Raw genomic sequence first — 27,932 nt, forward strand, 5'->3', positions numbered from 1 at the left:
AGGTAGCCTTGTCTACTTTTTGCTCATCTAGAGAGGCAAAAGCGCCGGGCCCCCAAAAAGCGCGAGAAAACTGGCGATGGGCTCCCCCCACTAGGCTAAAGATGGGCTGACTGGAACTAAACTGGCCTGTAAAAAGCACCTGGACGCAAAACTTTTCCGCTCTTGTTCCCTGTCGTATTTAGTATTGGATCATCTCTTGTCGCTCAGCAATTCTCACCTCCCTCTCAACCCCGATTCGACATACTCGCAGCTGAAATCTTTTGTGTTTTGGCAAATCGCGAGCGCCTCTTTCAAGCACCCAAGTCGTGCGACAACCTTTTTGCCTCTCAATCATGGGCCAGCCATCGTTTGCGGCGTCAAACGCCATCATCTATGTGACTTATGGCTTCTTCCTGTACGTAAACTCAGTCTCAAGCCCCCTTTTTGTCTGTCTATAGTACCGTTTTGAAGCGGAGAGACAAAGAGAAGAAATGGGATGAAAGAAGGAGGCAAATAAACACATTGATTCGAAGCTGACGTGAATGGATATGCAGCGTCTTGGGCACGGGCATTGCCTGGAGAATGAGAAAGCAGCCCAACACGGAGTTTCTCTCCGGCAACAGGACACAGACTGGTCAGAATACGCAAGAATATGACGCCCTTGTTCTCCGGCGCTCATCTTATTCAGCCCATCATTTCCCCCCTCTTCCAAGTTCTGAAGCTGACTTGTCCGCGTTGATTGCAGCTTGGCCTCTGGCCTTCAACTTCATCGCCTCTGGTGAGTCGCGAGCGAGGGCAATTTTCTTTGCCCCGTGAAACTTTTGTCGCAGACAGAAGACATGCCTACGGAGCGTTAGCAGCAACGTCAACTACAGCGCCTTGATCGCACTCAAGGAAATGTGAAGGGAATTTCGCTTCATTTCCCCAGAAACAAGTCAGAGAACATCAGCGATTCGCGAAAAAGATGTCCGTATCTAGGAGGCTGAACAGGTTCGTAACCCACAAAAAGCAATCTTCGTCTTCTCCCCTCTCTCCCCTACGATGCGTCTCTCTCATTCTACTACTAATCAGAGGAGATTCTGGGGGCTTCACTTCTCTTTGCCTTCACAGGCACTGGGAAGAAAGAAAAAGAACAGGGAGAACAAGAGATCAAAGATGCCCATCGTTGGGGAACAAGAGAGGGGAGAGGATGCGGCTCACTACGGGCGCCGAGTTGAAGCAGCTTTGCGAGATCCAACCCCGGGCAGATGTAATATGGCTTACTTTCTGCCTGAGGGAGATGTCGCGGCTACGTCAACGAAGCTGAGATTGTACCGTGAATACTCGATCAAGTTAATGCTTGCGTGGGAAACGTGCTGCCGCTCCAGATCCCCATCCTTGTACCCTTTCCCGTTGTAGATTTGTGTCATGCTGACTGTCGCAGCCTTGGGATCCGGTATCCTGTTTTCGTACCCGGAACTCGCAACCATTGCCGGTGTTCAGGGTGTCGTCGTTTACGCATTGGCGTCTGCGCTGCCCCTGCTTGTTTTCGCCCTTCTTGGCCCCATGATCCGTCGCAAGTGTCCTGATGGATTCGTTTTGACGGAGTGGACGCGTAACCGATATGGCACGGTTGCCATGCTGTACCTGAGCTTCATGACGCTTGTTACCTTGTTCCTCTACATGGTTGCAGAGCTGTCGGCTGTCGGACAAGTCGTCAACGCTCTTACCGGCCTTGATGGACTTCCAGTCATCATCGTGGAATGCGTGGTCACAACCATTTATACATGTAAGTGCCTGAATATATGAGCGGAGTATAATGCGAAGACCTGGCTAACATCTATACGCGAACAAGCTCTGGGTGGATTCAGAATCTCGTTTCTCACAGATGTGATCCAAGGAGCCATGGTTGTCGGGCTCATCATCATCGCCACCATCACCATTGGCGTCAAGGCCGAGATTGACCGCGACCTCATCGACTCCTCGGGCCTCACCAAGGCCAGTCTTGTGGGATGGCAGCTGGTGTACATTCTTCCCGTTGCCGTGCTGACCAACGACTTCTTCCTCTCCAACTTTTGGCTGCGTACCTTTTCATCCAAGACGGACAAGGACTTGTGGGTCGGCATTTCTGTTGCGACGGTGGCCGTCCTGTGTATCCTCACCTTGGTTGGTGCTACCGGTCTTATTGCTGCATGGACAGGAGCTTGGCCTGGAGATGATGACATTGACGGATCTCTCGCCTTCTTTGCTCTGCTGGAGCAGCTGCCGAGCTGGGTTGTGGGCATTGTGCTGGTCATGGTTGTCAGTCTGAGTGTCTCTGCCTTTGACTCTCTGCAGTCGGCCATGATCTCATCGGCGTCCAACGACCTGTTCCGCAACAAGCTCAACATCTGGATCATCCGAGTGCTTGTCGTGCTTGTCATCATCCCCACTGTGGTGATTGCGCTCAAGGCCCCGTCCATCTTGCAAATCTTCCTCATCAGCGATCTCGCGTCGGCGGCCACGATCCCTGTGCTCTGTATCGGTTTGATCGACTCGTTTTACTGGTGGCGCGGGTTTGAGGTTGTCGTGGGAGGACTGGGCGGCATCCTGACCGTCTTCATCTACGGCGCCATCTACTACGGCGATGCAAAGAGCGGCGGTGAGCTGATCCTGCTCGAGCAGGGTCTCTACGCGGGCGATTGGGGTGCTTTTGGAGCCTTTGTGGCCGCCCCTGTCGGAGGCATCATCTGGGGCTTCATTGCTTTGGCGCTGAGGCTGGCGGTCCAGTTCGCTCTGGCCAAGAGCCGGGGCGAGCGTTTCGATGCTCTCGATCGCCCGGTGGCTACGAGTGAAGAGGAGGAGGATGACGCCCAGCTCGTGACTGAGATTTCGACCAGCGTTGCCGGCAAGTTCTTTTGAGCTGTTTGCTGGTGAGACGGTTGAATGATGATGTTGGGAAGCTGATGGTGTTTCTCCTTTCCTAAATACCACGAAGAAGAAGAAGAAGAAGAAGATGATGATGATGATGATGTGATTGGTGGTTAGTAGCAGTATTGGATAAGAATTGAAGTTGGAGGCTGGTGGTGGTTGTAGCAGTGTTGCAGTGGTGGTGCTTACATGGAGAGCAATCTGGTGGCCACGACGAGGAATCTCGTGGTTGTAGGAGGTTAATGGTAATCATATACTCGAAGCAGTCATTGCTGAAGCTGATACTCGGTCCCTGTGCATCGAACGATTCCCCTTTTGACGGCACATGACCTCGTCTCCATGCCACCCTGCCCACGTTGTGCTGCAAACTTGCAAGGGATGAGGTTCAGCGTAATGCATGGAAGTTGACGTGGATTCGATTGGCTGTCCTGTCCGTCCACTGTCGAGACCTGGAAGGCGGAAGCAGCCGCGCTGCTAAACCCAAAAGCCCGCTAAAGAGCCCCTCCAAGCAGCACCCAATTGGGGAGGCTAGCTCCCTAAGCCGTGGAAATCTACAGGCGACGCCGGACGCTACAGCCTTCCCCTAATCGATCAAACGGATCCATTCCGTCTGCAATCTGTGGGAGCTGCCACCTCTCCGTAACAACCAGATAGGTACCTGTACTAACTAATGCTGCATTATTTTAGGTAGTACCTTGGTAGGTAGCCGCCCTTGCATCATCGAGCCGAGCCTCGCGCAGAACCCAAACCCAAACCCGCACAACAGCGACAACAGCGACAACAACACACTCCACATTGGTTGAGCTTTTGAGCTTTTCATCTTAATCTTGACGCTTCTTTTCTTTGCTGGATACTCGACTCAACTCAGCTCAACTCACCAAGCTTCCATCTCCTCGCAACTCAAAAAAGCTCAGCCTCACAATCCTCCTCCTCCTCCTCCTCCTCCTCCTCCTCCTCCTCCTCCCCAGCCTCCGAGCTCATGGCATAAACACACACCTCTCTTCTCCGATTGGTGATGGCAAAGGCGACGACGCCGCCTCCAAGCTACGAGGCCGTGTCCGCCGCTCCTCCTCACCCTCCTCACCCTCGCCCTCACCCTCGCCCTCACCCTCCTCCGCCTCCCATTTCCGTCGCGACGCCGGGCCTCTCCAAACGCCGTCCCGCCTCGTCTCCCTCGTCCCCGACCTCGTCCCGATCCTGGCCATCGTCGTCGTCCAACCCCTGGTCATCGCCCACCAAGACTTGGTCATCGTCGTCATGTCCGCCTCCGCCCGCGCCCCTCCTGCGACGCAACGTCTCGTCCTCTAGCCTCTCGTCCGGAAGGCCTCACGATCTGGCGCCTCTGACCACCAATGGTGCCCCGACCTCGACCTCATCCTCCTCCGCTGCTCGCATCCGCTCCGCCTCCCTCTCCGTCGCCAGCGCCGAAAAGCCTCCCATACCGTCCATGCTGCAGCCCCGCGTCGCCGTCGTGCTCAACGTGCCCCAGCCATGGCATCCCTGGCTCTTCGCCTTGCGCCTTTGCTCGATCCTGCCGGCTCTGTGGTGGGGGCTACCCTCGCTGCTGCGCTTGCTGCTTCACTTCTTGCCAGGCCCGCCTGAGCAGTTTTTGCTCGTCAAACAGATAGCCGTCTCGGGCAGCAATATGGATGCTCTCCAGGCATCTCTCTTGTCCACGTGCTCGCGTGAGGAAGGTGAAGCAGCCGCGGCGGCGACGGCGGCAGTCTTGGCGGCGCCCTATCCCATTACCGAGACAGCCTTGGCTACAATATGGGTGCGTGCTACATGATTTTGTTGTGACACTCTCCGGCTACGAGCTGTCAGAAACTAACTGGACCTCTGGTAGTGCTTTGCCTGCGGCTACCTCGCTTTCTTCTTCACCGACTGCCTCATGTCTCGATGGTACGCTTTCCATACTCCCGTCCAATCTAGTTGTAAAATTGACACTCAGCTTCCTCGCTCTAGGCTCATCAACTATACCCCTCATGCCACCCTGGTTCGCCTCGCATCTATCAACGCCGTCAATGCCTACCTTACTCTCACCGTGCTGTCCCTTACGGGGGGATTCCAGGACCCACGACTTCTCCTCCCCGGCTGGGTCAGCATAGCAACCGTACGGACAAGTCTCGTCTCCTTGTACCTCGAAAGAATTCAGAGGCTTTCAAAGATTGCATGGCTAACAAGCTCCGTCTGCATAGTCCCTCACCATTTGCTACCACGTCACGCATTCCAAAATCAACATTCGAAAAGAAACAATCACCTCGGTCAACGTCTTCTCCATAGCTAGCTACATCACTATGGTTGTGCTGCTGGCTCACATGCAGTGGTACAAGCCCGACTACCCCACCATGCCCATTGTATCAAAGGGCAGCCGCCTCTGGCAAAACGGCAAACGGCTCTTGGCCAACGTCAAGGCGCTGATTAACGAACACGCCCAGTAGTAAACGAAGCCGACAAACGCATTATACGAGTATGAAGAGAAGTGGGGTGAGAGCAAGGGTGTTGTAATAAGACAACAAACAAAAGAGTTGGAGAAGGAAGAAAGGGAGAGCACGACGAGAAAAGAGACAAGGGAAGGGGGGGGAAAGAACATGAAGTGGTTGTGTTTGGACAGACTCCGATATACCAGCGCCTTTCCACGGTTCTCTTTGCGACGACTTGTTGAAAGTTTGGGGGTTTTGTTTGGGGATTTCCTTTTCTTCCTTTTTTCCATCTTATCTTTTGCGTCTCCCGGGTTTTGGTTCATTCTGGCAATACAGGCGTTGATGTGTTGGACAAAGGGCAGTTTTCTGTATTCATTCTTGAGTATTTCTCTATCCCCCCCCCCGTTACCGATATTTCATCTGTTGTACCGATAGAGGTACTTTCCCCCCCAATGTTTACAGTTTGGTTTTACCCGGCGTTGGTTTTAAACGGTGGGCAAGGCAGTTTCAGTTTTCCATACTTCTTATTACGTTGTTATGCCGATTATCTGCCAAGAACACTGTGGGAGAGCTGATTCTCTGATTCTCAGATTTTCCATTTCTCCATTTCTCACCACACACTCTTTTTTTTTTTTTTAGAAAAAGTCCTTTGAAGACGCTTACACACAATCACGATGAGTCAGTCACAAACAATGTACATATCGCGGCATTCGTCGCACCACACTTTCTTGGCATTATTTCTAGTTGTCCTAGACTACGGCCAGGCCCGTCGGCACTTAGACCCGAATGCAAGGGGAATAACGAAATGGCCAGTTTGAAGAATAGCGACCGACTGACAGACCCAGTTTCCTTGGCCCGTAGCCTAGACCCTTTGGTCCAAACGTAAAAAAAAAAAAAAAAAGAGAAAAATGTTGCCAACTTGACCTACCGTGCCGCAGCGCAGCACGAGTAGGTAGTTGGACCGACAATATAGCTGCCTCTCTCTATCCCGTCCTCTGTATGGCGCCCGGCCGGCCAGACCTTCAAAACAACGCTGTTACACGCACGCCGGCGGATTGTACCGGAGAGGGCCTCGCATCGCATGAGATCGCTCGTAGCCCCAGTGGACTATGGTTGGGCCCGTTGAGCGGTTTCAAATAGACGAGGGAGGTTGCGGTAGGCGTCTGTGTAAGAGTCACAGGCTGCTCGAACAGCCCCATTCCGACACGCTCATCACCAGCATGCTGTGAAGCCAAGTCGCTGGAAGGGCGGGCCGGGGCGGCGGCGCGAAAGAGGACGATTTAGGCACCGTGAACGGTGATGTTGTCGGGGTTGAGACCGAGACCGCTCTTCTTGTCAACGAGGAAATCCATGACCTTCTTGCGTTGGTCGCCCTGAAGCTGGATCACCTCGCCGGCCTTTTCGTCATTGACCTTGTTGCCATTGCAAGCTGGGGCAAGTCAGTATGGGGGTCGCTACATGGGGGCGCGATAGAAGACAGGTGACGTACCGAATTCCTTCCTGAAGAAGGTGAGAATCTTGCCGGGGTCAAATTTAGCAGGAAGACCAGTAACCGTGGTCAGAGACTTGCGACCATTTCGCTCTGTGGCAAGACATCAGCAGTTGTTTTTGGGGGAGATGGATGAATGGATAAATCGTAAGTTGGCCATCGCCATCGCCAGCGCGACCAAAGGCAGACCAGACTGAACGTATGAGGCAAAGAGAAGGAAGAACCTACGTTGAATGCGGATATGGATATGGTTCTCGACCTTTTTGATGTCACCGGTGTCGTCGTCGGCTTCGGCGAAGGGGTCTGTGGCGAGCGTCAGTCAGCAGGATGAACAAAACAGATGGACACAGATGAATGCGGCAGTCAGGATTAGCGTCTAGGGAGGTGCAAGAATTGTCGCGATGCATGAGCGCGCGTTGCGACCCATCGCGCACATCGCACACGACAAACGAACAAATGCAGCCCAACCCACAATAACAAGACGCGGGAGGGGAACGGGACAACCAAAGGGAAACCAGAAAAAGAAAAAAAAAGAGAAAAAAGAAGAAAAAAATATTAGCAAGGCAAACGTACCGAAGGACTTGAGATTTTCGATAGTCATATACTCGGATGTTCCGGGGTGTCTCGTGGGAAAAAGGAAAGTTTGGAGGGACGAGGTTGATGAACCGGCGGCGAAAGGCGGCGGTCTCTTGAGGTGTTTAGGTTTTCAAAGAGATGCGGGACAAGGAGAAAAAGAGTCGGCGGGGAGAGGGGCTGAGCGCCTTTTGTAGTACGAAGGTTTTGTTGTGTGTTGTTTTTTTGTGGTGACTCGACGAGCTTTAAATGCGCTGGCGCAAAAGGTAGAAAGTCGGGCTGGGCGGTTGGTGATGTGACGACAAGAAGTTTTTGTGTCAGGTGAGCAGCGAGAGTCGAAGATTGAAGAGGCAAAAGGGGGAAAAGAATTGATGGGAAAAGATTGGTCGAGATTCGATGCACAAAGAAGGTGGGCGAAAGGTGGGGGAGGAGGGAGAGGGAGAGAGGCAGGAGAAGCCAAGGGAGAATGTTGGAAGCTGAGGGCAGGTGGGCGGTACCTGGCCGTTTGCGGGCAGCCAGGGCGCGGGACGAGGTACCGGGTACCTTCCAGTTGGTTACGTGGTGGTGACTGTTAGGGCGGCAGGTGGCCAAGAGAGAGGCTGACCCTTGGGCTCCACACAGCAGGCGGTGGGCGGAAAAGCCTTGGAAACGAGGCGAGGAGCGGCTCCAGTGCGGAGAGTCTAGCGGACAGACAGGGTACATGTACGTGTGCGAAAGATGAGTGGGTGAACGCGGCAACTGGACGAGAGAGCCCTACGAGAGCAGCGGGCAGCGGGCAGCGGGCAGCAACTCCATACAGTGCATCGGGTGCTCAATGTTGTTGAACCCCAGAGTACCTACCTATTGGCGGCATTCCTGTTTGTAAGAAAACAGCCCACTGTACTCTGTAACTTGTGCAATTGTACTGCCCGGCAGAATTGATCCATCCATGACAACCTTAGGTACTAAGGTACCGTCACACATAACACGGTAGCACCCAAGCGCAATCAGCACCAGTCCTACCTACTAAAAGGCGCCACGCCACACAAAAACTCACCCCGCCACAGGAAACTGAACTGACACAGGTTGCGTTGCTGCCGCAAAAGGCACACCGCCATGTCGCACTGTCTTGTCTCAGCCATGTTACGCAGTATTACGAGCATTGCCACCACGTGAATCGGATTGGGCTCAACCGGTGACTGGACTGGGCTGGGCCTTGCCTGTGACTGGCCGGGCCTTGGCTGACCCAGCCCGCTGTCGGGCCTCCCGCGACGTTGCCATGTCTCTCCGTCTGTCACCGGGCTGGGCCGAAAGGAAATAGACGAGAGAAGAAAAAAAAAAAGGAGTAGCCGAGTACTATAGAGGTATGTAGGTAGTGATGCGTGTAGTGATGCGTACCCAGTAAGCACTTCATTTGCCCTGCAGATAAATTAGTTTTGCAGCCTACCTTGCCGAGTACACACGACTTTGTTGCGTCAACTCGAGTGGCTTCACTTTGCTGCTCCGATAACCCACGCACAAGTGCCGATAACGATTTGACCAGTCTCGGGACATGAATCTTCCGGATGCTGCTCGTCGCTTGCATTTTGGCCATTATGTAATAAACTGAGAGCAGCAACACACAAGCCAAAAGAGTCGTAGCTGTGCGGACGAGTCATAATAGCTGGCAGAGTTGGTCAATTCATTCGTAGTTTGTTAGTCCTGGCGCAGGTTTTTAATTCTCACTCAGCACAGTCACAGCTTCGTCGTGTTGTTCGCCCAACCACTTGTTAGGCTATTGCACCCGACTTACTGTACATAGGTATCGCTTGCAATGACAACTCACATATGCAAGGCGACACCGCCCAGCATGCCCATCGCCATTGGGTGAATGCGCCAATAAAGGAGAAAAGAAAAAGGGGGCCGTTTCGAATGCATGTTTGTACAGGGTAGCCAGCCTGAGACACAAAGTGACAAGACGCTCAATGCCCAGCGCACTATGTCCTGTTGCCCCTTCTCTTATTGGGCTTGTGGGGGAATGGGAATTATCGTGTCCAAGAGTATTTTATCGTGTCGAGGCGCATTTGGGAATGCGACAAGACGGGTTTCGCGGACTCAATCATGGTCGGAATAAGTCGATTTCGATGGTTATATAAGCAGCATTGAGAGAGAAGCGTCAGTGATGCCGCAAGGTAACTTCAACGTCTTCAGGTACCTGTCGGGAAGGATTTTGGCAGCGGTTGAACCCGTACCCAGAGGAGAGCAGCTTGTCACGCGCCACGAGGCTCGGCCTGCGTCAAAAGAACGGCCAATACACGTGGCGTCTCGCCTCATCGGAGGGCATTTTTGAGGTTTCTCGCAACCCCACAGCGGGAACACTGCGGAAGCCATCTCGAGGCAGCTCCCGGGCAGACAAAAGTTGGAGTGCTGTAGCGCCAGTGGGCTGAGAGCTTGTTATATAGTCGGGGTGGAATGGAAGTCGTACAACAGTCGTATTAGACAACGCTTCTCAACGGGCATATAATCTCCATCCGTAACTGGCTGACTTTTTTTTTTTTTTTCATTCTCCATTCCCCATTCGACGAAGCCATCTTCGTCTTTCATTCGTCTTCTTCACGTCTCACACAAAGAAAGCAGGCATCATCTTCCCAAAGCCCATTCCCCTGCATTTTCTTCACACCGGCTTCTTCCCCGACTGGCAGAATCATCTCGCCAAAGGGTTCCATTCGCATCCTCTTGCATGGCCAAGCGAGAAAAAAACCACCACCGGAAGCCGATCCGACTGGCAAACGTGAATCAAACCCCGGCATGCAAATCGACTGGCATCACGCCGCGGAAGCAGATCCGGTTGGCAGTCGTCGACAAAAGCCCTTCACCGGGGAAGCGTTCCAGAGGCATGGATATCATCGAATCCTTGAAATTCTCATGCACCGGCTTTGGATCCGATAGGTAACTTTTGGGGGAGGCATCTCGGGTGTGGTTGTTCGGTTGCAGGTGTTGTGCATCCGCGATGCATCTTCACCTCCGTCCGCGTATTTTCGTTTTTCTCATGCACCGGAAGCACTTCCGATTGGGAAAAGCAGCATCACGATGGAGTCCCGGCCAGGGATTCGATGCGAACGATCGTCCTCGGGGAACATGACCCTTGTATCCGGAGCATGGCCAGTTGCTCTTCGGTGTTGTACCTACTTGTACGCAGAATGGCCGTCAAGGCTGCGCAGAGTCGCAGCGGCGTCGAAGGAATGGGCTAAAGCGAAAGCCACTCAATAGCGCTGGACTGCAAAGAGTCTGACCCCAGCAAGCCCACCGCAGTACAGAGTACCTACTCTAACAACCATCTCGCTTGAGCATCGACACGAGTAGAGTGACAGTTGCGATAGTGTCAAGTCAGGAAGCCTCCCAATAGAGAGAGGTATAACCAACCTCGACTGTAAGTGCTGTAGAGATGGAGCAAGAAACTCTTGCAATTGCTGGGCTACGTCATTTTCCATTCTGGTGGGTTCAAGACACGCCCCAAGTTGCCAGTTTCGGACACCCGTTTTTTCTCTCGTTATCGATTAAGAAAAACCAACAAAGTCCACTCACAGAAGTAGAGGCAGAAACAAGCTCAAAGCCAATCTGGCATCTCGCCGGATCTGCGACACCTCCAGTCCGGACAGACACACAACTAAAAAAAAGGGGGAAACCCGATCGACTTCCCGATCCCGATCCTGTCTTGCCCAAACGAGGTGCGGTGCAGATTGAGGGGCTCACCAGACCTTTCTTTGGAGGGGTCGCTGAAGAAGGGAAAAAAACCAAGCATCAGCCCTAAGCTTACCTTGTACCCATGCCCTCCACAGTCACTCTGCGAGATTGATTGATTAATCCTCCGGACGCGAGAATCCTTTCCGAGGTCCCGGCGAGCAAGTCATCTTCGGCCCAATCGAGGTTAGATACACATCCAGATATACCGTACAGCTACAGAATAGACTCGTCATTCATCTGCCATGAAGTTTCAGCCGCGAGAGCTCCCGCTGGGGTCACCGCCCTTCTTTGAAGACGAGGCCAACCGCACGTGGGTGCCCCTGTACAGTCATGCCTGCTCCTTTGGGCCCGACATCTTTGTGGACAAGATGATGAATCTCATCAAGAACCCCAATCTCAACTCGAGCTGGCTGTTTCGAGCTGACATTCTGTACGACGAGGCCAAGACGAAGGGCAACACCAACAGCATCGGCAGCAGCAGCAGTAGTGCCACGGATGCTGATAGTCTTACTGGCAACACTGCCGCTAGTAGTAATACTAGGCCTGCTCCTGTAGATGCCGGTGTCGGTACCGTTGCCGTTGCCGATGCTAATGCTCATGCTCATGCTAGCCCAGATGCTACCGCTGAGGATGAAGCACCCAAGCATCATCATCATCATGAGACCCAGCTGCCATCCCGGACCGCCTCCGAGGTTCGCCCCCTCGCCGTCCAGATACGCGGCATGACCCTGGAGCGCACCCTCGTCCGCAGGCTCATCCCCAGGAACGAGCGGAGAGACAAGCCCCTGGAGCAGACATGCGCCTTTTTCACGACCAAGACGGCGCATGATGGACATGACATGGATTCCACGGCACTTGCGTCTGGATCTACATCTGGATCGAGATCCGAATCTCCGTCGCCATCCGCGCTCGTCATATATATGCCCCATTCGGCCTCCGCAGACGACCTCCCCTTTTATCATCCCAAGGTCCAGGGCATCGCGCACCTGCACCAGTGGGACGAAGCAGGCAAAGGCACCATATCCATTCACTTCCTCCCCTATCCGGAGCACCCCTTGAGCGACGCGAGGCTACAGCGGACAGCCTTCCATCTTCTCGAGATCATCGACAAGCACGGCCACGGCGCCGCCGAGGGCTATGTCAAGAGAGTCAATCACGATTTGGTCATCCCCCAGGACAGATTTCAGAACCGGTACGCACTTCTCAAGAGCAAGTATGCTCGTCAGCTGGTCGACTCGTGGGCCGAAAAGACGGACCCGTCCAAGCACGTCTTTGAAGACTTGGGGATAGCCGCCTTTCTCATCGAGCTATGGAGCGACATGTATCCCAAGGAGACCGCCGCATTCCCGGGCTTCGTCGACATTGGCTGCGGCAACGGGCTGCTGGTCTACCTGCTGACACAGGAGGGCTACTCTGGATGGGGCTTCGACGCGAGAGAGCGCAAGTCGTGGGCTCAGTACCGGACGCGGGGGCAGGCTTCCCCCTCTGGCTCGTCTCTGGAGGAGCGGCTGCTGCTCCCAGCCGCGGTCTCGAGAAGCGGTCAAGATCAGGCCAATGCCGACGCCGACAACGAGTCAAGTGATCTGTCCCACGGCGTCGTACATGACGGCGTCTTCCCGCCGGGCACATTCATCATTTCCAACCACGCCGACGAGCTGACCCCCTGGACGCCGATTCTTGCCGCCTGCTCGAGGTGTCCCTTTATCATGATCCCCTGTTGCAGCCACAACCTCACCGGGGACAAGTTCCGGGCACCCCCTCCCCAGGACAAGACCAAGGCCAAGTCGACGTATGCGTCGCTAGTCGACTGGGTTTCCAGGATTGCGGAAGATTGCGGCTGGAAGGTCGAGACCGAGATGCTGCGGATTCCCAGCACCAGGAACACTTGTCTGCTGGGGAGGTCCCGCACGCGAGAGGTGCCAGAGGCGGATATCGTCGCCCTCATCGCAAAGTACGGCGGCACGGGGGGATACTACGAAAACGTGGCCAAGCTGATCAAGTCTGGCCCGAGAGGTCACTGATGAGTTGATGGCATATGTTGATTTTTCTTTTTTCTTCTTTTTTCTTTTCCTGGAGTTGGATTTACTACGATCCAAGGGCTCCCTGCTGTTAAAACTGCCCATAAAGTCCATAAAGTTTTTGAAATACAGGCGCTCCGTATGAGAGTGCAGAGCGAGAAGACGGATTGAACAGGATCGCTTGAGTGATAATGGCTTCCCGGGGGTTCTTTGTTTTTTACCCTCTAATCCAAATCAGGCACCGGCAAGTGGTCGATGAGCTTCGATTTCAGTCCTAACCTCTCCATGGCTTCCATGGCGTTCTTGTCTCGCAGCTGCTCAGTCTCCTCTGTGCTCGCCAGGACAAAGCTGTGCCTGAGCAGTAAGGCTCCCACGGGCACGCCGTACTTGGCCGCCGTCTCCTCATCAACCTTGCCCAAATCGATGATGAGACTCGATTTTACGCCGAAGACGACGTCGGATGTCTCATACTTGTCGCCGCGGATAAAGAGCGTCCTATTATGACACGGCACGATATCAGTTCAGCTCTAGGTCAAAGTCCAGCCACTCACGTCTTGCTGCTATTCTTATGCGTTATGCTTAGATGGTGGGCAGGGCAGGGCAGGGGGAGGGGAGCCGGGGACAAGGGTAGGCTTGAGATGTGAACCCGGGGCGTGGATTCAACTTCATGTACAGGTACAAACAAATGTATCCGAAGGGGGGAGTACGAGTAATACGTACGTGATGAGAGGATCCAGTCCTTGCTTCTCAAACATGAAATGCATGTGGGCTGGCCTCCAACAGTGGCGGTTGAGCAGCCCCAGCAGCTTGCCAACCGGGCCATCATCCGGGATGGGGTAACTGACGGGCTTGATGGCCTTGAACCAGAAGCCGCCGTCCACGTCGCTCGTCATGACGCAGCGCTCGCTCGGCGAGTCTCGAGTTGCATATTGCACGTCGTAGTGGCCTGAGGAGTCCGTCTCCCAAATGTCCACCTTGACGCCCGAGATTGGCCGGCCAGACGAGTCGGAGACGGTGCATAATGCGAGCATGGGCTCACCCGCAGCGTCAGTGCTCATGGACGAGCCTATGGGGAGGTGCGGCGCATCACCGGTGTGGAAGGGTCCGAGGACGGAGCCTTCCGTGCAATTTGGTGGCTTGGGATGGTCGATGGAGTCGACCAGCATCGAGAGGCCAAGGATATCGGAGAGGAGGATGAATTCCTGCCCCGGAGATGTCAGTCCGGCAAGCCACAACTTGGAGAAAAGAAGGAAAAAAAAAAAAAGAAAGACACGCTTATGAGACCCAATTACATGACACTCAAGGCAGCGTGATAAGACTACTACTCTCATGGACCTGGTACATGGTATTTGGGGGCCAAGAGCGGCCAAGAGCCAAGGGGGGGCAGAAGGATGCAAGAAGAAGGCTCCCCGAAAGCAGGGAGAGGAGTTTAGAATTGGAAAAAAAAAAGGAAAAAGAAGCGAAACAAGGCCAGGCTATGGAGGCGCGGCAACCAGAATAGATCCCGGCTGGCCGCGGCCCTAGCCGGCAGAGACGAAGGATGCACTTGTTTTAATTATATCAAATGAAAGAAGATGAAATCAGCAAATGAAACAAAGAGAGACAACACACCTGGCGGACATCGGTACACATCTGGCCAGTCTTGGTGAGGAACTCGATGGTGGCCATCCACTCGTGCGTGCTGAGGCGTGTTTCCCGTGCAAAGTCGTGGACATGGGTCACCAGCCGCTCCATGAGGTAGTTGAGCCGTGCATTGCTGCTCTGCGAATTGATTCGCACCACGTTCTCGGTGATGTTATCGATGGTGAGGTCGAGGAGAAGAGGGGTGTTGTTAGTTGTGGACGCCATGGTCGAGTTGTTGGGTGTAATTTGATTGAGAGGGGGGGACGATTGTAAGTTGAAACCGGGGAGAATGCAGCAGTTACGAGGAGTGTGGTATGGCCGTCTTGTTGTCTCTCTCGTGCATGTGCCGACAACGAGTACAGTGATGGTGCCCGAGGCGATGATGCCGCTCCAATCCGGCGTCCCTCAGCGCTGTTTAAATAACTCTCCGAGGTTGATTACTCGCGTGTTTCCCATTCCCCAGACGTCCGAGTCCCGTACGTAGTTGCCGGCTTCGTCAACAGAGTTCTCAATGAGACTCTCCCACTCGTAAGCATTAGCCCAGAATTAAATAATACTCACCACCGGCCAGAGGCAAAATGGCCAGAGACGCCAAAAGCCAAAAGCCAAAAGCCGGGTGGTTTGTCATTTCGGCGTCAGCAGCCCAACCCCCACTAATACAACCTCGCCTTCTCCTCACTGCCGTCCTCTGATCTCATGGCCGACACTCCAGGCTCAGCATCGCCCCATCCGGGGTATCAGTCGGCTAGCAAGGAGATCGGGGTCCGGCAAAAGGAGGAAGGGGAATAAAAAAAAAAAGAAAGATCTCTCATCAGGGGTGTGTGGACCGAGGAGGATTGCCGCTACGGCTGATGGGGTCTGAATTCGTGCAGCTCGCATATGCCATGGTTTGCTGCGCGGCGCTGCACTTCCCAAGCAGCAATCACATTATTTTCCTTCTTTCTTTTTCTTTTCTCCTCTCGCATGTCTCGCCTTTTGATTCGCCTTTGCCCATGCATCCCTACCTGTCTCGCGACTTCGGGGCCACATCAGCTGGAGAAATGGCGTCGAGACGGGGGAAGGGGATCTGGATCAAGCTCGTGAGTCGAATCGCCATCTCTATCAAAAAAAGGGCCTTGATGACGGCCTCACTTTGCCATGGCCAGTACCTGCTGTAGCCCAGCATTAGTATGACCAGATGCCCGTAAACGGAATCCCTTCTTCCCACCGAGTGGGCTCTTGACGGTAGCTCCCGGCAGATCTCCTGCTCCCAACTTTTCCGCTACCGCTTCATGCCATGGGCCCCCCCTGTCGGTGTGGCTGCAAAGCTCACGAGCGTGATGGAAAACTTCCTGGCTCCAACTCACATCGAGCCCACCCAAAAGTGAGGCGGACAGGTTCGCAAATCGGCGAATGAGACGCGTGCTTTCTCTCAGTTGCGGTGGGGAATCTGTGTTCACTCCCATGCGGCTTTGCAGTCACCGAGATGGGACCATGCATCAAGAGAGCCTATCCTTGGAAAAGAGGCGTTTTGAGGCTTGAAATCTCTCTTCTGATGGGCTCCAAAAGGAGATGAGAGACACAAACCAAGAGAGAAAGGAAATAAACAAGGAAAATCATGTGAGCGGCCGGCGGTATAGAGGCCATGATGCGTAAAGCGGTTCGATGTGAGAAGATGGACAGGTGAACAGACAGATTGGCACTCCCCAGCACCGTCGCCCCTGTCTCTGAATCCGGGCTCTCTCTCTCTGTCTCTCTCTATCGTCTCTCTGTGTATGCATCCCACAATCTCTTTCGAGACACACACGTATAAAAAGTCGGTTCGCTCGTACAACAATACCGATCACAAGCCTTCACCTTCAACAGAACAGATCCTCGTTTCCTCTGGTCACTTTGTTACCAGTAGCAGCTTACACTCCTCTTCTCAATTGCACTTTTGAATTATACCCCTTGTTCAATCAAACGATGCGGGTAAAGATAAGCAGCCTGCTTGTCGATTCTCCTGAAGACGCTTTGCCTCCCGATCGTCCTAAAGTCATCAAGTCTCCCGATCGTCCTCTAGAATTCTATGCGCCTCAAGCTACCGGCAATGGCAAACTCAGCAAGCTCCTCGCCGAATTCGAGCACACATGTCGTGTCTGCAACAACTTCAAGTTCTGTGAAGACTTCGAACGAGTGCACGCGTTAGAGGCCCGTCGTACCGCGCGAACTCGAATTCGCGGTGACCCTGAATTCTACATCATCGAGATTTTCACAAACCACCTCCTCCGTGATGGCAAGGATGCCGATGATTATGGCAACCTGGGTGGCAAGAAAATCGATGATGCCGACAGACTCCTTGACTGCCCATACTGCCGATTGCTATTCGATACTCTCAATCATTTCTTCAAAGATAGTACTGCAAACTGGAGAGAGGATGCTCGGGAGGACCCGACCCTCATTGTCCAAGTAAAGGTTCGACCTGGTCAGCCCCTGATTCTGAATTGCGCCACGGCCTTTATTGTTCACCACGACTTCACTCTTGTTCGTGCCGATCTCGAAGTCTCCATCATGGATCGGGGTTCATTGACCGATTCAGACTTTCCCAGCGCGGAGCCGACAGCCTCGGAAGATGATGACTCGTACAAACACCGTGCTAGTGAAGGCTTTTTTCGATATTGGTTCCGAGGTTGCTCGCGTTACAAGGACGCCACGAATCAATGCTACAACACCCCCAACCGATTGCTGTACATCGACTGCGACAACGATGAAGTCGTTCTGTGGGAGTGTTTGTCCAACCCTCCAGGGTTCCCAGACGTTCCGGACCCTATAGAGTACGCGACGTTGAGCCATACTTGGCTCAACACTGACCCGGGGGTTCCTAGGCTCCTCATGTCCAACATGGACGATTGGAAAGAGGGTCGGACGATTTCCGGCTTGCCAGCAGCCATTAGAGACGCTGCCAGGATTGCCCACCTCAACGACATTCACTTCCTCTTCATCGACTCCATGTGCATCATCCAGGATAGCCATGAGGATCTAAGGGTGCAAAATCCCATGGTGGGCAGCTATTTTCGGGATTCCATCCTGACCATTGTCGCGGCATCCGCTGTCACGCCGAATGACGCGTTTCTCCATCCTCCAAAGAAGGACTGGGTCACCAAGCGGCTTCCATTTGTAGCCCCAAGCGGCGCCCAAATTACCCTGACCCTGCGCAGGAAGTTCTCCCGCCCGGAGACCCCCTTCGATGCCCTCGACAAGGCGTCGCATCTTGTCAGCGTTGCTCCCGGGTCGTTTCGACGAACCGGCCCGCTCTATGGGCGACACTGGTGCCTTACTGAAGGCCTCCTAGGCACTCGTGTAATTCATTTCACGTCGGGAGGCATCATGTGCCAGTGCAGACGCCATGACTGTACTCGCGAAGGAGTGAGGAAGTATGACAGGGGTGATTGGTCTCGAGGGATGCCAGAGCGATACGGGGCACGCGATGCGTCGCAACTGTGGCTTCATGCTGTTGAGTTCCACACCTCGTGCAAGAAGCTTCGCGGAGAAGATAGGCTCGCCAAGTTATCTACCCTGGCCTCCATGTCAGACATGGGCATTCAAGACCGGTATGTCGCAGGCCTTTGGTGGAAGACCATGACCACGGGTCTGTTATGGGAAGTGAGCTTGCGCCGATCACAAACTAACACGAACGTGACCAAGATAACCCTGCCATTCACCAAGCAAAGGGCACCGTCCTTCTCCTGGGCTTCTGTTGACGCTCCGGTTGTATGGCGAGACAATTCCTGGACTTCCAGGGCTGAGGCAAGAGTGGTTGGATGTGGCAGCATCCCAACGGACCCCGATGACCCCTGTGGCAGCGTTCATGGGGCTTGGATTCGTGTGGAAGGTTTCATGTTCAGATGTGAGGTCAGCCAGACGCTCGAGGGTGCTGGCGGGGATCGCTTCCAGTTTGCCTACTTTCGTGGCAAGGAGGATAACAAGATCAAGGCATACCCCTTTGTTGGAGATGGTGCACTTGTCACGGTCAAGGCCAAGGGTGCCTTGGACCGGCTGCGCAAAAGACATGTTTCCAAGATTTCACAGCGCTTACGCAGAAAGGGGTTTTTGAAAGAAAGAGAAATCAATCCTCTCCATACACGTGCATTCTTGACGCGCAATCATAATGAGTTTAAGCCGAATCTGCTGGGACGCAAAACGACCAGGGCAGTGGCGTTTATACTCTGCATTAGGCAAAGGGGAGATCATGACGTGGGCTGTGAAGGAATCGTGTTCGATAGGTGGGATGGGTTGGTGTTGACCCGGTCGATGCGGTATCCTGGAGCCTTTGAGCGGATCGGCTGCATCAGAGATGTGCCCAGTACGTTGCTTGATTTGAAGGATCGGTTTTATGGCGCCACAATAGTGTAGTACTGTCTAGGTGCAATAGACAGATCTCTCGGTTTTCCTAAGAGTTTGTTAGTGTCTTGGTTGACTAGCCGTGAACGAGGAGTTCATGTGAAGTCGGATTTCTTTAGTGTGCCTTGTCATTTTTTTCTCTTCATTGGGTGTTGATTGGTCTGAGAGGGTTGTGACAGAGGGAAAAGAGAAGAGGGAAAAGAAAGAGAAGAGCCAGACAGAGACGGGGACATCTGGGAACATGGAAGAGGTGCTGGGAGAATTGAATACGAAGAGTGGGAGAAGGCGAATGAGAGTGGAATATGTTTTCATCTCTTCATTCTGTTTTGTCTTTCTCTCTCTCTTCATCTTTGGAAGCGCAGCAGGAGGTTGGAGGAAGAAGCAGAGAGAAAATACCCAGCTGCCCCTTGTTCCTCCGGAATGATGGGCAGTTCGTTTGTTTCCCTCTGCTTTCCGCCTTTGCTCTCCTCTTGCGGTTTCAACTTTTTTTTCTTTTCATCCTCCATCTCTGAGAGAGAACGTGAGATGAGAGAGGTGAGAGGGCGGGGGAAAACGTGGACCGGCTGTTGTCGCTGTGAGCAGTGGCCGGCTCATCTTTTTCCCTGGCTTGCATCCCTCTTATCTTACATTTTCTCTTACCAAATTCCCTTTGCCGCCGTGCTGGGCCATGGGTTCTCCTTTTCTCTTTTTTCATCCCTTGTCATTAATGTTTAATACCCTCTTTTGGTTTAGATAGGTAGATAGATCTGTCGAATTCGAGCGTCATCCCCGGACATTCGTTGCCTATGTAAGCTGTAGGTGATGTGAGGAGTGGGCGTGGAGAGTGCAATGTCTAAGCGGTGGATGAGGATCTAGAGAAGAAATTGGAACGGTCAGTACATTGACTGGAGATTCATTTCAGGCATCATTAATACTCACTCGCTGGGTAGGCGAAGAAGCTGATGTATCAACCGAGAAGATGAGAGGAGAGCAAAAGAGAGGGGAAAAAAAAAGAAGAGAAGAGGAGAAGAGATGGAGATTGTTGGGAGTGAAGAATGTGAGAGGCTCCTTCCGATCAAGATGTTGCACGGCATTCTGCAAGACAACATGACGTCGTGTTCTCCCAATCGAGAAGGCACTGGCTATCGGCTCATGGGAAGGAACGCTTATGGTAAGTACCTAAGTACTAGGTAGTAACCACAAACTTGCAGAGGATTAGATCAGTTCTTTTTCAAATTTATAGTGTATTTGCAGTGAGATATATAATGCTTCTGAGCACATCACAAAGCATACGCCGTCATGATACGCTACAAGTCATGAAGCCGAAAACGCTTCTCCTCTTTGATCTCATGTACATTTCTTCGTCATTTTATATACACCCATGCCCTTTTCTTTTATCTGGCAGTTATATACTCTCTCCAAGTATCAACGCCATTCTCATCTTCAGTTTTCCGAATCTACGAGTTGGACGTTGGAAGCACTCCAGTCAGGCCACCGCCCAGATACAGCGATCCAATGTCCGTCAGCAGTCCCGCATTGTTCAAAAACGTCGCATTGGGCCCGACATTGCTAACGTTGGACCGGAAGGCGCCGAAGTAGCTGTACCGCTCCAGGTTGCTCAGGCCGTCCATGTAGCTGGCGCTGGTGTTGAAGAACTGCTGCGTCGCGGCCAGGGGCTGGTTGGCGTAGGCGTATTCCGTCACCCAGAGCTTCTTGCCGGGGAATCTATATACAATTTGATCGAATTAGTCACATTTCCCTCCTATTACTGATGTTTTGGAGCATCCGGGAAAAAACCTACGCTGCGGTGTAGTCGCTAATGTGGGCCTTCAACCCATCAAAGTTGTCATACCAGTGCAACGAGACAAAATCATACGGGCAATCCCTGCCAATGAGCTGAGTACAGTTTCCAAAGAACTGATGAAGCCAATCTAGCCCTGATGGTGCCCCGGTTGTGGCAGGTGCGCCGATCTTGATGCCACGTTGTTGCAGGGGAATGAAGTTGGCGATCCAAGCAAGAGCAGCGTTGTGCGGCAACACATCGCTGCCACCCCACGAAGACGGAGCATCGGGCTCGTTGAAGCTCATGACGTGGGAAATGTTGGTACCGCTATTGATGAGATTGATAACGCTGTCTCGGAAAGCAAAGTCCTGGGAAGGGTTCGGTCCAACTCCCCACATCATGGGCACGAACTCGAACTTGGACTGTGGGATGGAGGCGTAGTCGGAGCTGGGCAGGTTGCCATAGTTGTAGTACCACGTCAGGTCGGAGCCCGTCTTCACCCAGATGGAGTTGTCCTGCAGGGTCGTCGAGTTAGGAATGAAGATGAGACCACGCTTTGCTGATGGAGCGGCGGCCGCGAGGAGAGGCGAGAGCAGCACGCCAGCGGTGGCGAGGAAGCGCATGGCCATTGTTGCGAGAGATTCAAAGATCCTAGCAGCAGCAGGATAAGGAATAAAGAGAGGCAGGGACTGAAAAGAACAAGAACAAGAGTGTAAGTGACGGTGTAAGTGAAACGGAAGAAGGCTCTGCTGACTCGAAAGTGAGAAACCTCGGATGATGCAGTCTCTCTGTATCCTCTGTATCCTGGACACTCTAACCGTCTCCATGTCGAGGTTTATATACTCGAAATGTCATCGAGCACTATTGAGATTGCTGACCATGATGAGCAAGAATAGCTCCAGTTGTCTTGGCTGAACCCAGTCCCAATCCCCTGTTCATCTTGCGTGGACTCCTTCCGGGTTCATGAGCAAGTGAGCATGCCATCGTGCCAGGGGCTCTCTGTGGCCATAGCAGAGGAGTTCGAAACAACCAAACAACCTCCAATGCCAACGCGAACTAACCAACAGCTTATCCGCAGACCCCCGTTGATGGAGCGCGGCACATCTCGCACTATCGGACCGAGTATTCGGGAATTGACTCCTCTCTCATCCTATAATATATTACGACTAGCACCCTTTCTCTCTCTTTTCGCCTCTACTTTTCTTTGCGTTTGAAGCATCGCGCCCGAGACTCCCCGAGAACGTTCGTACATGTCTCCTGCAGCATGACGACCGTTAACACATCTGCTTCTCACAATGAGGAGGGGGGAGGGGTTTTTAGGGCCGAAAGAAAAAGGAGAGGATGAAAAGACAAAATAGAAACCAACTGTGCATATGGATTCGGCCCTTAACCGCGCAATTAGACCCGATGGGCCCTCACCAGCGTGTTTTCAAGCTTCCTGCTCAAGGTTAGCATGGCTTCAATGACACGACCGGGGTGCGAACAACCCATGTGGGTGTGCTGGGTGTAATGGTCCGTTGGATCTCACTCACTCTGTGCCCACAGCGATGAATAAGAGGAATGAATGATATGATATGATATGATATTCGACGCATAACAAAAATGACAGCAAACGACCAACTTGCCTCCTATTCATAACATGACATTCCGTCCGATGCCAATCTAGGGGTCACCAACACGCAGCAGAGTCGAAAGAACGCGACACCGCCAAATGAATGCTACTCTGCTCTACTCTACCTTACTCTTTATTCCGTTATTTGATCCTGCTCGGTACGATCCACGGCGCAATAACGCACTACCGGCTGCATCCCCCGCATTCTCCGGCACATGTGCGCAAGTCGAGCCCGGGGTGCGTCAACAAAAAGGCACCGCGCTCCTCTTTTGTTAGGGTCCATTTCAATACGCACGCATGCATACGCTGGAGAGCTTCTCCTTCTTCTTCTTCTTCTTCTTCTTCTTCTTCCTTCTTTTGGGGAGATGCAAGACCAAGCTTATGAGCGGCCGGCCCGATGCCAAAGAAAGGAAAGAAAAAGAAATAGGCTAGGGCGGGTGGTATTGGAGTGCCGTGTTTGGACCGGGTAAGCAGGCAACCTTACTTGAAACATGGGTTTCTCTAAAAGGGTTCTGCTTTACGGAGGTTCCCTGCCACGCTCATCGCACCCTACTAGGCTGTATGACCGGGGCTTCTTCATCGTTTCTTTTCTTTTTTCTTCTTCTTCCTCCAACATGAGAAATACAGCCCACCAAGGAGAACAACGTAAAAAGAAGAAAAAGTGACAAAGGAAAAAGAGCTAGGAAAAGATGATGAAAAGAATTGCGTCTAGAATTTATTCATAAAAATAACCATTTTGTCAAAAGAAAAAAAAAGGCGTAATTAGCCAAAATGGGGGAGAAAGGAAAATGATGAATCAAAGAGTACAAGAATGAGCAAGATTGACAAATGGGAAGAATAAGAAAGCAAGAAAGAAAAGAAGAGGGAAAAAAGAGGGAAAAAAGAATAAAAAGAAGAAAGAAGAAAGAAGAAAGACCACCGAGAACCGCATGACTGGGATCATCATTTTCAAGTCTATCCAAGATTGCATGCTCTACATATCTGGAGCCCAAAAACAAAGACAAGACAGGACAAGGTACTAGGTAGTAAGTGGTAGTAGTGGTAGTAGTAGTAGTAGTCGTAACTATCGGCCTCTAACATGGCCGACTCGATCTCTCCTGCGAGATCCTATGTACATACATGAGAAAAAATAATCAAGAGCAAGCAGCAGCAGTGATGAAAATGCTTTCTAGAGGTGCTCGCTCTTTTCAAACAGGTTTACTCCCTTTCAAGCAGCCCAAGACAACGAGAAAAAAGGTCAGCCCTTCTTATATAAACGCCCTTTACGCGCATCGCATCGCGTCGCATCCCATCGCCGTAACAGAGTCAACCCGCCCACTCCTTTTCTGCCACGCATTGACGAGGATTGCTCTTCAAAGAATATCGACGGCAGCTGGCACACATATACACACTTGGCCAAGTCTGCTGCTGTGAACGCATCAGGTTGACCATCAATCTCCCTCGTGAGATTCGCGCGATCAATTATAAATAGACAAATCAAATTCAACAATAAAAGAAAAAATGTTGCGTCACTGTAGGTAAAGGAGACAGTCGGGATGGAGCTTATTTAGTCGTAACCAGCACCACGCTGCCAGGGGCTATGTAGACACGCCAGTTAGTTTAGACCCAAAAGCCATCAATCATCATGTCAAAGAGACTTACCTTGCGTTGTTTTGTGATCGGTAGCCGCCAGGGCTCGTGGCGCTGCCATACGAGGGAGTACGTCCGATCGGCGACGGTGATTGGCCGTGACCCAACGATGAGTGAGAATGTTGATCATTGGCCGGGAAGAGTGGCACGGATGGGTTGACTGGAGATACTGATCGAGCCGGCTGGTAAAAGGGCTGGCTCGTCATGGACTGGGGAGCATAAGTCATGGCTGTCGTGTCCGTGGGGTGGCGCACTTCGTTGGATGTGATGGACGCTTCCTCGTCATCGAGCTTATAGCCGGCCTTGTCGCCTCTGGCGGTCACTGCCAGGGCATCCAGTTCGGTGGCGGCGCCGCTGTTGAGCTGCGTCTGCGACTTCATAAAGGATGCTCGGTCATCTGCCATGAACTGATACCGGGCATCGGGATTCTTGCGGATGATGGAATAGACGGTCGAGGCGATGACCATGAGCAAAAGAACCAGCGAGAAGATGGCGTTGAGAACAAACAGGATGACGCCGACAACACCAATGGCCAACAGGGGCGCTCCGAAAACGTTGGTGAAGATGAGCAGGAAGATGGAGTTGAGGAAGTTGATGACGTAGATGGCGATGTTGAACGAGTTTGTCTTCTTGTCCATCCAGGGGCGCAGGACCGACGTGGTAATGAGCATGCCGACCTCGAGGATGATGAAGCCAATGGCCTGGGCGACGTTTGTCTTTTGCGCAAAGGCCACAAACATGGCCTTGATGAGGGTGTAGACTAAGATGGGTCCGATGAAATAGTACGCGGAAGCACGGAATTGCACATAGAGGAAACCCCATTTGTTGAGAGCCTGGGGATCGGAGAAGAGGATATAGGCTGGGTTTCCGTGCATGTTGATGGACCGGCGCGCGATGATAATCACCTTGCTAGCACCCCAGCAGAGGGCAATGAGTGGGCAGAAGAAATAAAAGACGGCGAGCACGACCTCGGCGGCGGAATCGACTTGCGTAAACTCCCAGAAGCACAGGATGGAAAGCTGGGGGAGACCAATGAGGGCAATACGGTACAAGATGCCCTTGAGAACGGTGCGCCAGCCATTACGGAACTCGAGGAACTTGTCCGCCTTCATGACGCCCTGCTTGGCAAGGAGTTCGCAGATGCCCTTGAACAGAGTGACGCTGAGCATGGTGAAGATGGCAAAGAGCCAGAAAAAGGTCAGGCCCGTGATGAAGAGGTTGGTCGTTTCGATCTTGGCCTGGAACGCCACACGCTGGATTCCGTACACAACGTAGCCTCCGGATGGGGACAGAATGTTACCACTTCGTTTCATGACGTTGACGGCGGCGTCGGGCACCATGGCAAGACCACGTCTGACGAGGCCCTTGCCCATTTCGATGCCGGCATCCAGACCACGCTTCTCGACGGCGACGGAAACAGAGCCCAGGGAGCTGAAGAGGGTAGCGGGCGTGCCGCCGGTGGCTCGCTGATACCAGGTGAAGATGCTTTGCATGAAGTTTACGTGAATGATGCCCATGGACCACTGGAAGTTCTGGGTCCAGGCTTGGGCGATGGGGGGCAGGCTAACGCCGGTCAAGCCGATCATGGCCTGGGCTTGGAAGTAGCCAAACAGGGACAGTGAGAGGGCAGCGACGTGGGCAGCCGTGTTGGAGTGGCCGAGTCCATTGAAGATGGCGGAAGAAACCAAAGCGATGCCGGCGATGATGGCGGTAGCCCACTTGACACCGGTCAAGTTGACCGTCTTGCCGTTGGAGATGGCAGCCTCGACACAAGCAATACTTTCTCCAGTGCTGGTAAGGTTAATGCGCACTCTCACGCTGGCGTCGAGATCGGGGACGGAATAGGCGATGGAAGGAATATTCTTGGCCGCGGAGGCGGGGACGTCGATGTTGAAGGGGATGTTGAACTTGGCAGCGGCCGTCATTGGGCACATGCCGCCGAGCTTGATGTCGCACGGGTCGACGGTGGTCTTGAGAAAGGTGTATCCATAGGCAGAGGCCTCGACGTCGAACTTGACGTAGCCTTGGACCGAGGACGTGGCCACCAGGTGGATCGTGGCTGAATTGTTGTTCGGGGTGTAGATGACGTTGAAGAAACTGGCCTGGAGACCCGAGTTGTCTTGACAGGTGTTGAGAGAGGTGGACACGAGCATGTTTTCGGCCAGGACAGGCGACAGCAAGGCTGCCATTGCGCCCAGGAGGAGCGAGCCGCTCCTTGAGAACCACATTGCGCCGGTTGACTTTGATGGCTATCGCTCGTGATTTGTTTGCACGGTTGTTGTTTGTTTTCTCTGGGTGAGAGCAGAGAGTTGACCTAGGGTGAAGTTGAATTTGTCGGAGGGGTGTGAAGAATAGATGCGCAATCAAAGAGCCGTTTTCGTCCCGCGGAACGTCTCGTAGGGTTTAGAAGGTCAACGGAGGAGGGTGAAAGGGGGGTGTTTGCGCCGACGAGGATTTGAAGACGATGGTCCGGCCAAAAGGAGTCTTTTTTTTCTGCAAACTGTATCGAGGGGAGTCGATGTCGCAACGCAGCGACTGACGAGGGGTTTGCCTTTCGATTGAGTTACTTTTGCGAATCAAGTCGTCGTTTGTCGAGGTTGTCGGAGCGGATGTTGTTGTTGTTGGGAGCGATTGGAAGCGCCGTGCCAGCGAAAAAAAGGTCACTTGGCGGCAAAGAAAGGAGAAACGAAGGGCGAAGGAAAAAGAAGAAATCCAAGATTGTTTTAAAGCGAGAGAAGGAAGCGAGCGAACATGTTTATCGTGAAGGTAAACGGATGGATGGATCTGTCGCCAAATACTCCATCCACAACACGATGGAAAAATCTGGGGAGAGAAGAGACAAGAACGAGAAAAAAGCGACAGACAGCGGCCGAGTTCCAGCAGGTGTGGGAAAAGAGTGAATGAATGGATGGAGACGGACGGAGAGCGGTACGAAGAGGGAAAACGAGCGAGCGAGAGCGTGTGGTTGCAGATTGTTGCGAGTACGCGTCCATGGGTGGTGGCTGAGTCCCCCGAAGGCGCCGTTTCAGGGCCGTATGAAAGCAGGATCCGCTCGCAGATCGTGCAAAGCAGCCCAGCCCAGCTTCGTATCGTGTACTGTAGGATACTGTACAGTACGGTATGGCAGCGGTTGATACGAGCGGCCGTGTTATTACTCGCTGCTCCGTGCCTCCGTGCTCCGTACTAGCAGATTAAAATAAAATACGGGGCCCTGGGCGTCTCCTGAAAAGAGTAGCGAATTGCACGCTCATTCGACGAGGCGAAACGAGAACTGGGGGGGGACCCCTGGCCGGGCCATTTTTCTCTTCTCTGCTGCTTGTTCTTGATGTCAGCAAGCGTTGTTGACTAGCAGTTTGCCGGCTCAGGGGTCCATACCTGTACTCCATACTGTGCGTGTGCTGTGCCGCAGTTGTCTCGCATTTAAAATCGCGGATCGTCCACTCAATCTTGGCCCTCTTGGCTGTTTTTTTTGTTTGTTTTGCGGGAGGGATTTTGAGTGGTTTGTGGTTGGTGAGAACGAGCGCTTGGTTGGTTGAAGGTAGAGGATGAGAAGAAGAAGCAGATGAGAAGAGAGGAGCTAGGAGAAGAGAAGAGAAGAGAAGGATGACAAAGATGATGAAAGATTCATTCCCTTGGGCTCTTTCCAGTTGCCCACACACACAGAGAGAGGCAAGTCGCAGACAAAATAACGAGGCAATTTGCCAATGCGCCTGCCCTCTTTGCTTTGCTTGCATTGTGCAGCCATTTTGCTTGCCCTGGCTAGGCGGTACGTACCGATATCTTACGGGCTCTGGTCTGGGCCAATCACAGCCTCGCAGTCTGCTATTGGACCCCACCTGCACCCATTCATGCATCGCCTCAACGGGTTCCCATT

At 52.9% G+C, this 27,932-nt stretch overlaps 7 protein-coding genes across 7 annotated transcripts; 3 read left to right on the forward strand and 4 right to left on the reverse strand.

Annotated features, from left to right (window-relative positions):
• Positions 1 to 332: 332 nt before the first annotated feature.
• On the forward strand, positions 333 to 5,309 carry Triagg1_3705 (uncharacterized protein; the record flags this gene model as incomplete). The annotated part of the gene is made up of 10 exons (XM_062898027.1): positions 333 to 394; positions 534 to 757; positions 1,403 to 1,747; positions 1,814 to 2,849; positions 3,560 to 3,666; positions 3,737 to 4,127; positions 4,177 to 4,642; positions 4,715 to 4,770; positions 4,834 to 4,981; positions 5,067 to 5,309. The coding sequence occupies 10 exons, from the start codon at positions 333 to 335 to the stop codon at positions 5,307 to 5,309; spliced, it is 3,078 nt and encodes a 1,025-aa protein (XP_062757208.1).
• A 1,262-nt stretch (positions 5,310 to 6,571) lies between these two features.
• Triagg1_3706 (uncharacterized protein) lies at positions 6,572 to 8,055 on the reverse strand (the record flags this gene model as incomplete). The annotated part of the gene is made up of 4 exons (XM_062898028.1): positions 6,572 to 6,720; positions 6,781 to 6,873; positions 7,009 to 7,083; positions 7,386 to 8,055. The coding sequence occupies 4 exons, from the start codon at positions 8,053 to 8,055 to the stop codon at positions 6,572 to 6,574; spliced, it is 987 nt and encodes a 328-aa protein (XP_062757209.1).
• Positions 8,056 to 11,297: 3,242 nt separating this feature from the next.
• On the forward strand, positions 11,298 to 13,076 carry Triagg1_3707 (uncharacterized protein; the record flags this gene model as incomplete). The annotated part of the gene is made up of 1 exon (XM_062898029.1): positions 11,298 to 13,076. The coding sequence occupies one exon, from the start codon at positions 11,298 to 11,300 to the stop codon at positions 13,074 to 13,076; it is 1,779 nt and encodes a 592-aa protein (XP_062757210.1).
• Positions 13,077 to 13,297: 221 nt separating this feature from the next.
• Triagg1_3708 (uncharacterized protein) lies at positions 13,298 to 14,921 on the reverse strand (the record flags this gene model as incomplete). Its single annotated transcript, XM_062898030.1, has 4 exons — positions 13,298 to 13,568; positions 13,625 to 13,633; positions 13,794 to 14,275; positions 14,685 to 14,921. 4 exons carry the CDS (start codon positions 14,919 to 14,921, stop codon positions 13,298 to 13,300), a joined length of 999 nt encoding a protein of 332 aa, XP_062757211.1.
• A 1,719-nt stretch (positions 14,922 to 16,640) lies between these two features.
• On the forward strand, positions 16,641 to 19,067 carry Triagg1_3709 (uncharacterized protein; the record flags this gene model as incomplete). Its single annotated transcript, XM_062898032.1, has 1 exon — positions 16,641 to 19,067. One exon carries the CDS (start codon positions 16,641 to 16,643, stop codon positions 19,065 to 19,067), a length of 2,427 nt encoding a protein of 808 aa, XP_062757212.1.
• A 1,424-nt stretch (positions 19,068 to 20,491) lies between these two features.
• Triagg1_3710 (CAZyme family GH128) lies at positions 20,492 to 21,446 on the reverse strand (the record flags this gene model as incomplete). The annotated part of the gene is made up of 2 exons (XM_062898033.1): positions 20,492 to 20,759; positions 20,836 to 21,446. 2 exons carry the CDS (start codon positions 21,444 to 21,446, stop codon positions 20,492 to 20,494), a joined length of 879 nt encoding a protein of 292 aa, XP_062757213.1.
• A 2,529-nt stretch (positions 21,447 to 23,975) lies between these two features.
• Positions 23,976 to 26,286, reverse strand: Triagg1_3711 (uncharacterized protein; the record flags this gene model as incomplete). Its single annotated transcript, XM_062898034.1, has 2 exons — positions 23,976 to 24,006; positions 24,071 to 26,286. 2 exons carry the CDS (start codon positions 26,284 to 26,286, stop codon positions 23,976 to 23,978), a joined length of 2,247 nt encoding a protein of 748 aa, XP_062757214.1.
• Positions 26,287 to 27,932: the final 1,646 nt, after the last annotated feature.

The sequence above is a fragment of the Trichoderma aggressivum genome (genome assembly GCF_033847375.1).
Source record: "Trichoderma aggressivum f. europaeum strain CBS 100526 chromosome Unknown scaffold_011, whole genome shotgun sequence".
Lineage (NCBI taxonomy): Eukaryota > Fungi > Ascomycota > Sordariomycetes > Hypocreales > Hypocreaceae > Trichoderma > Trichoderma aggressivum.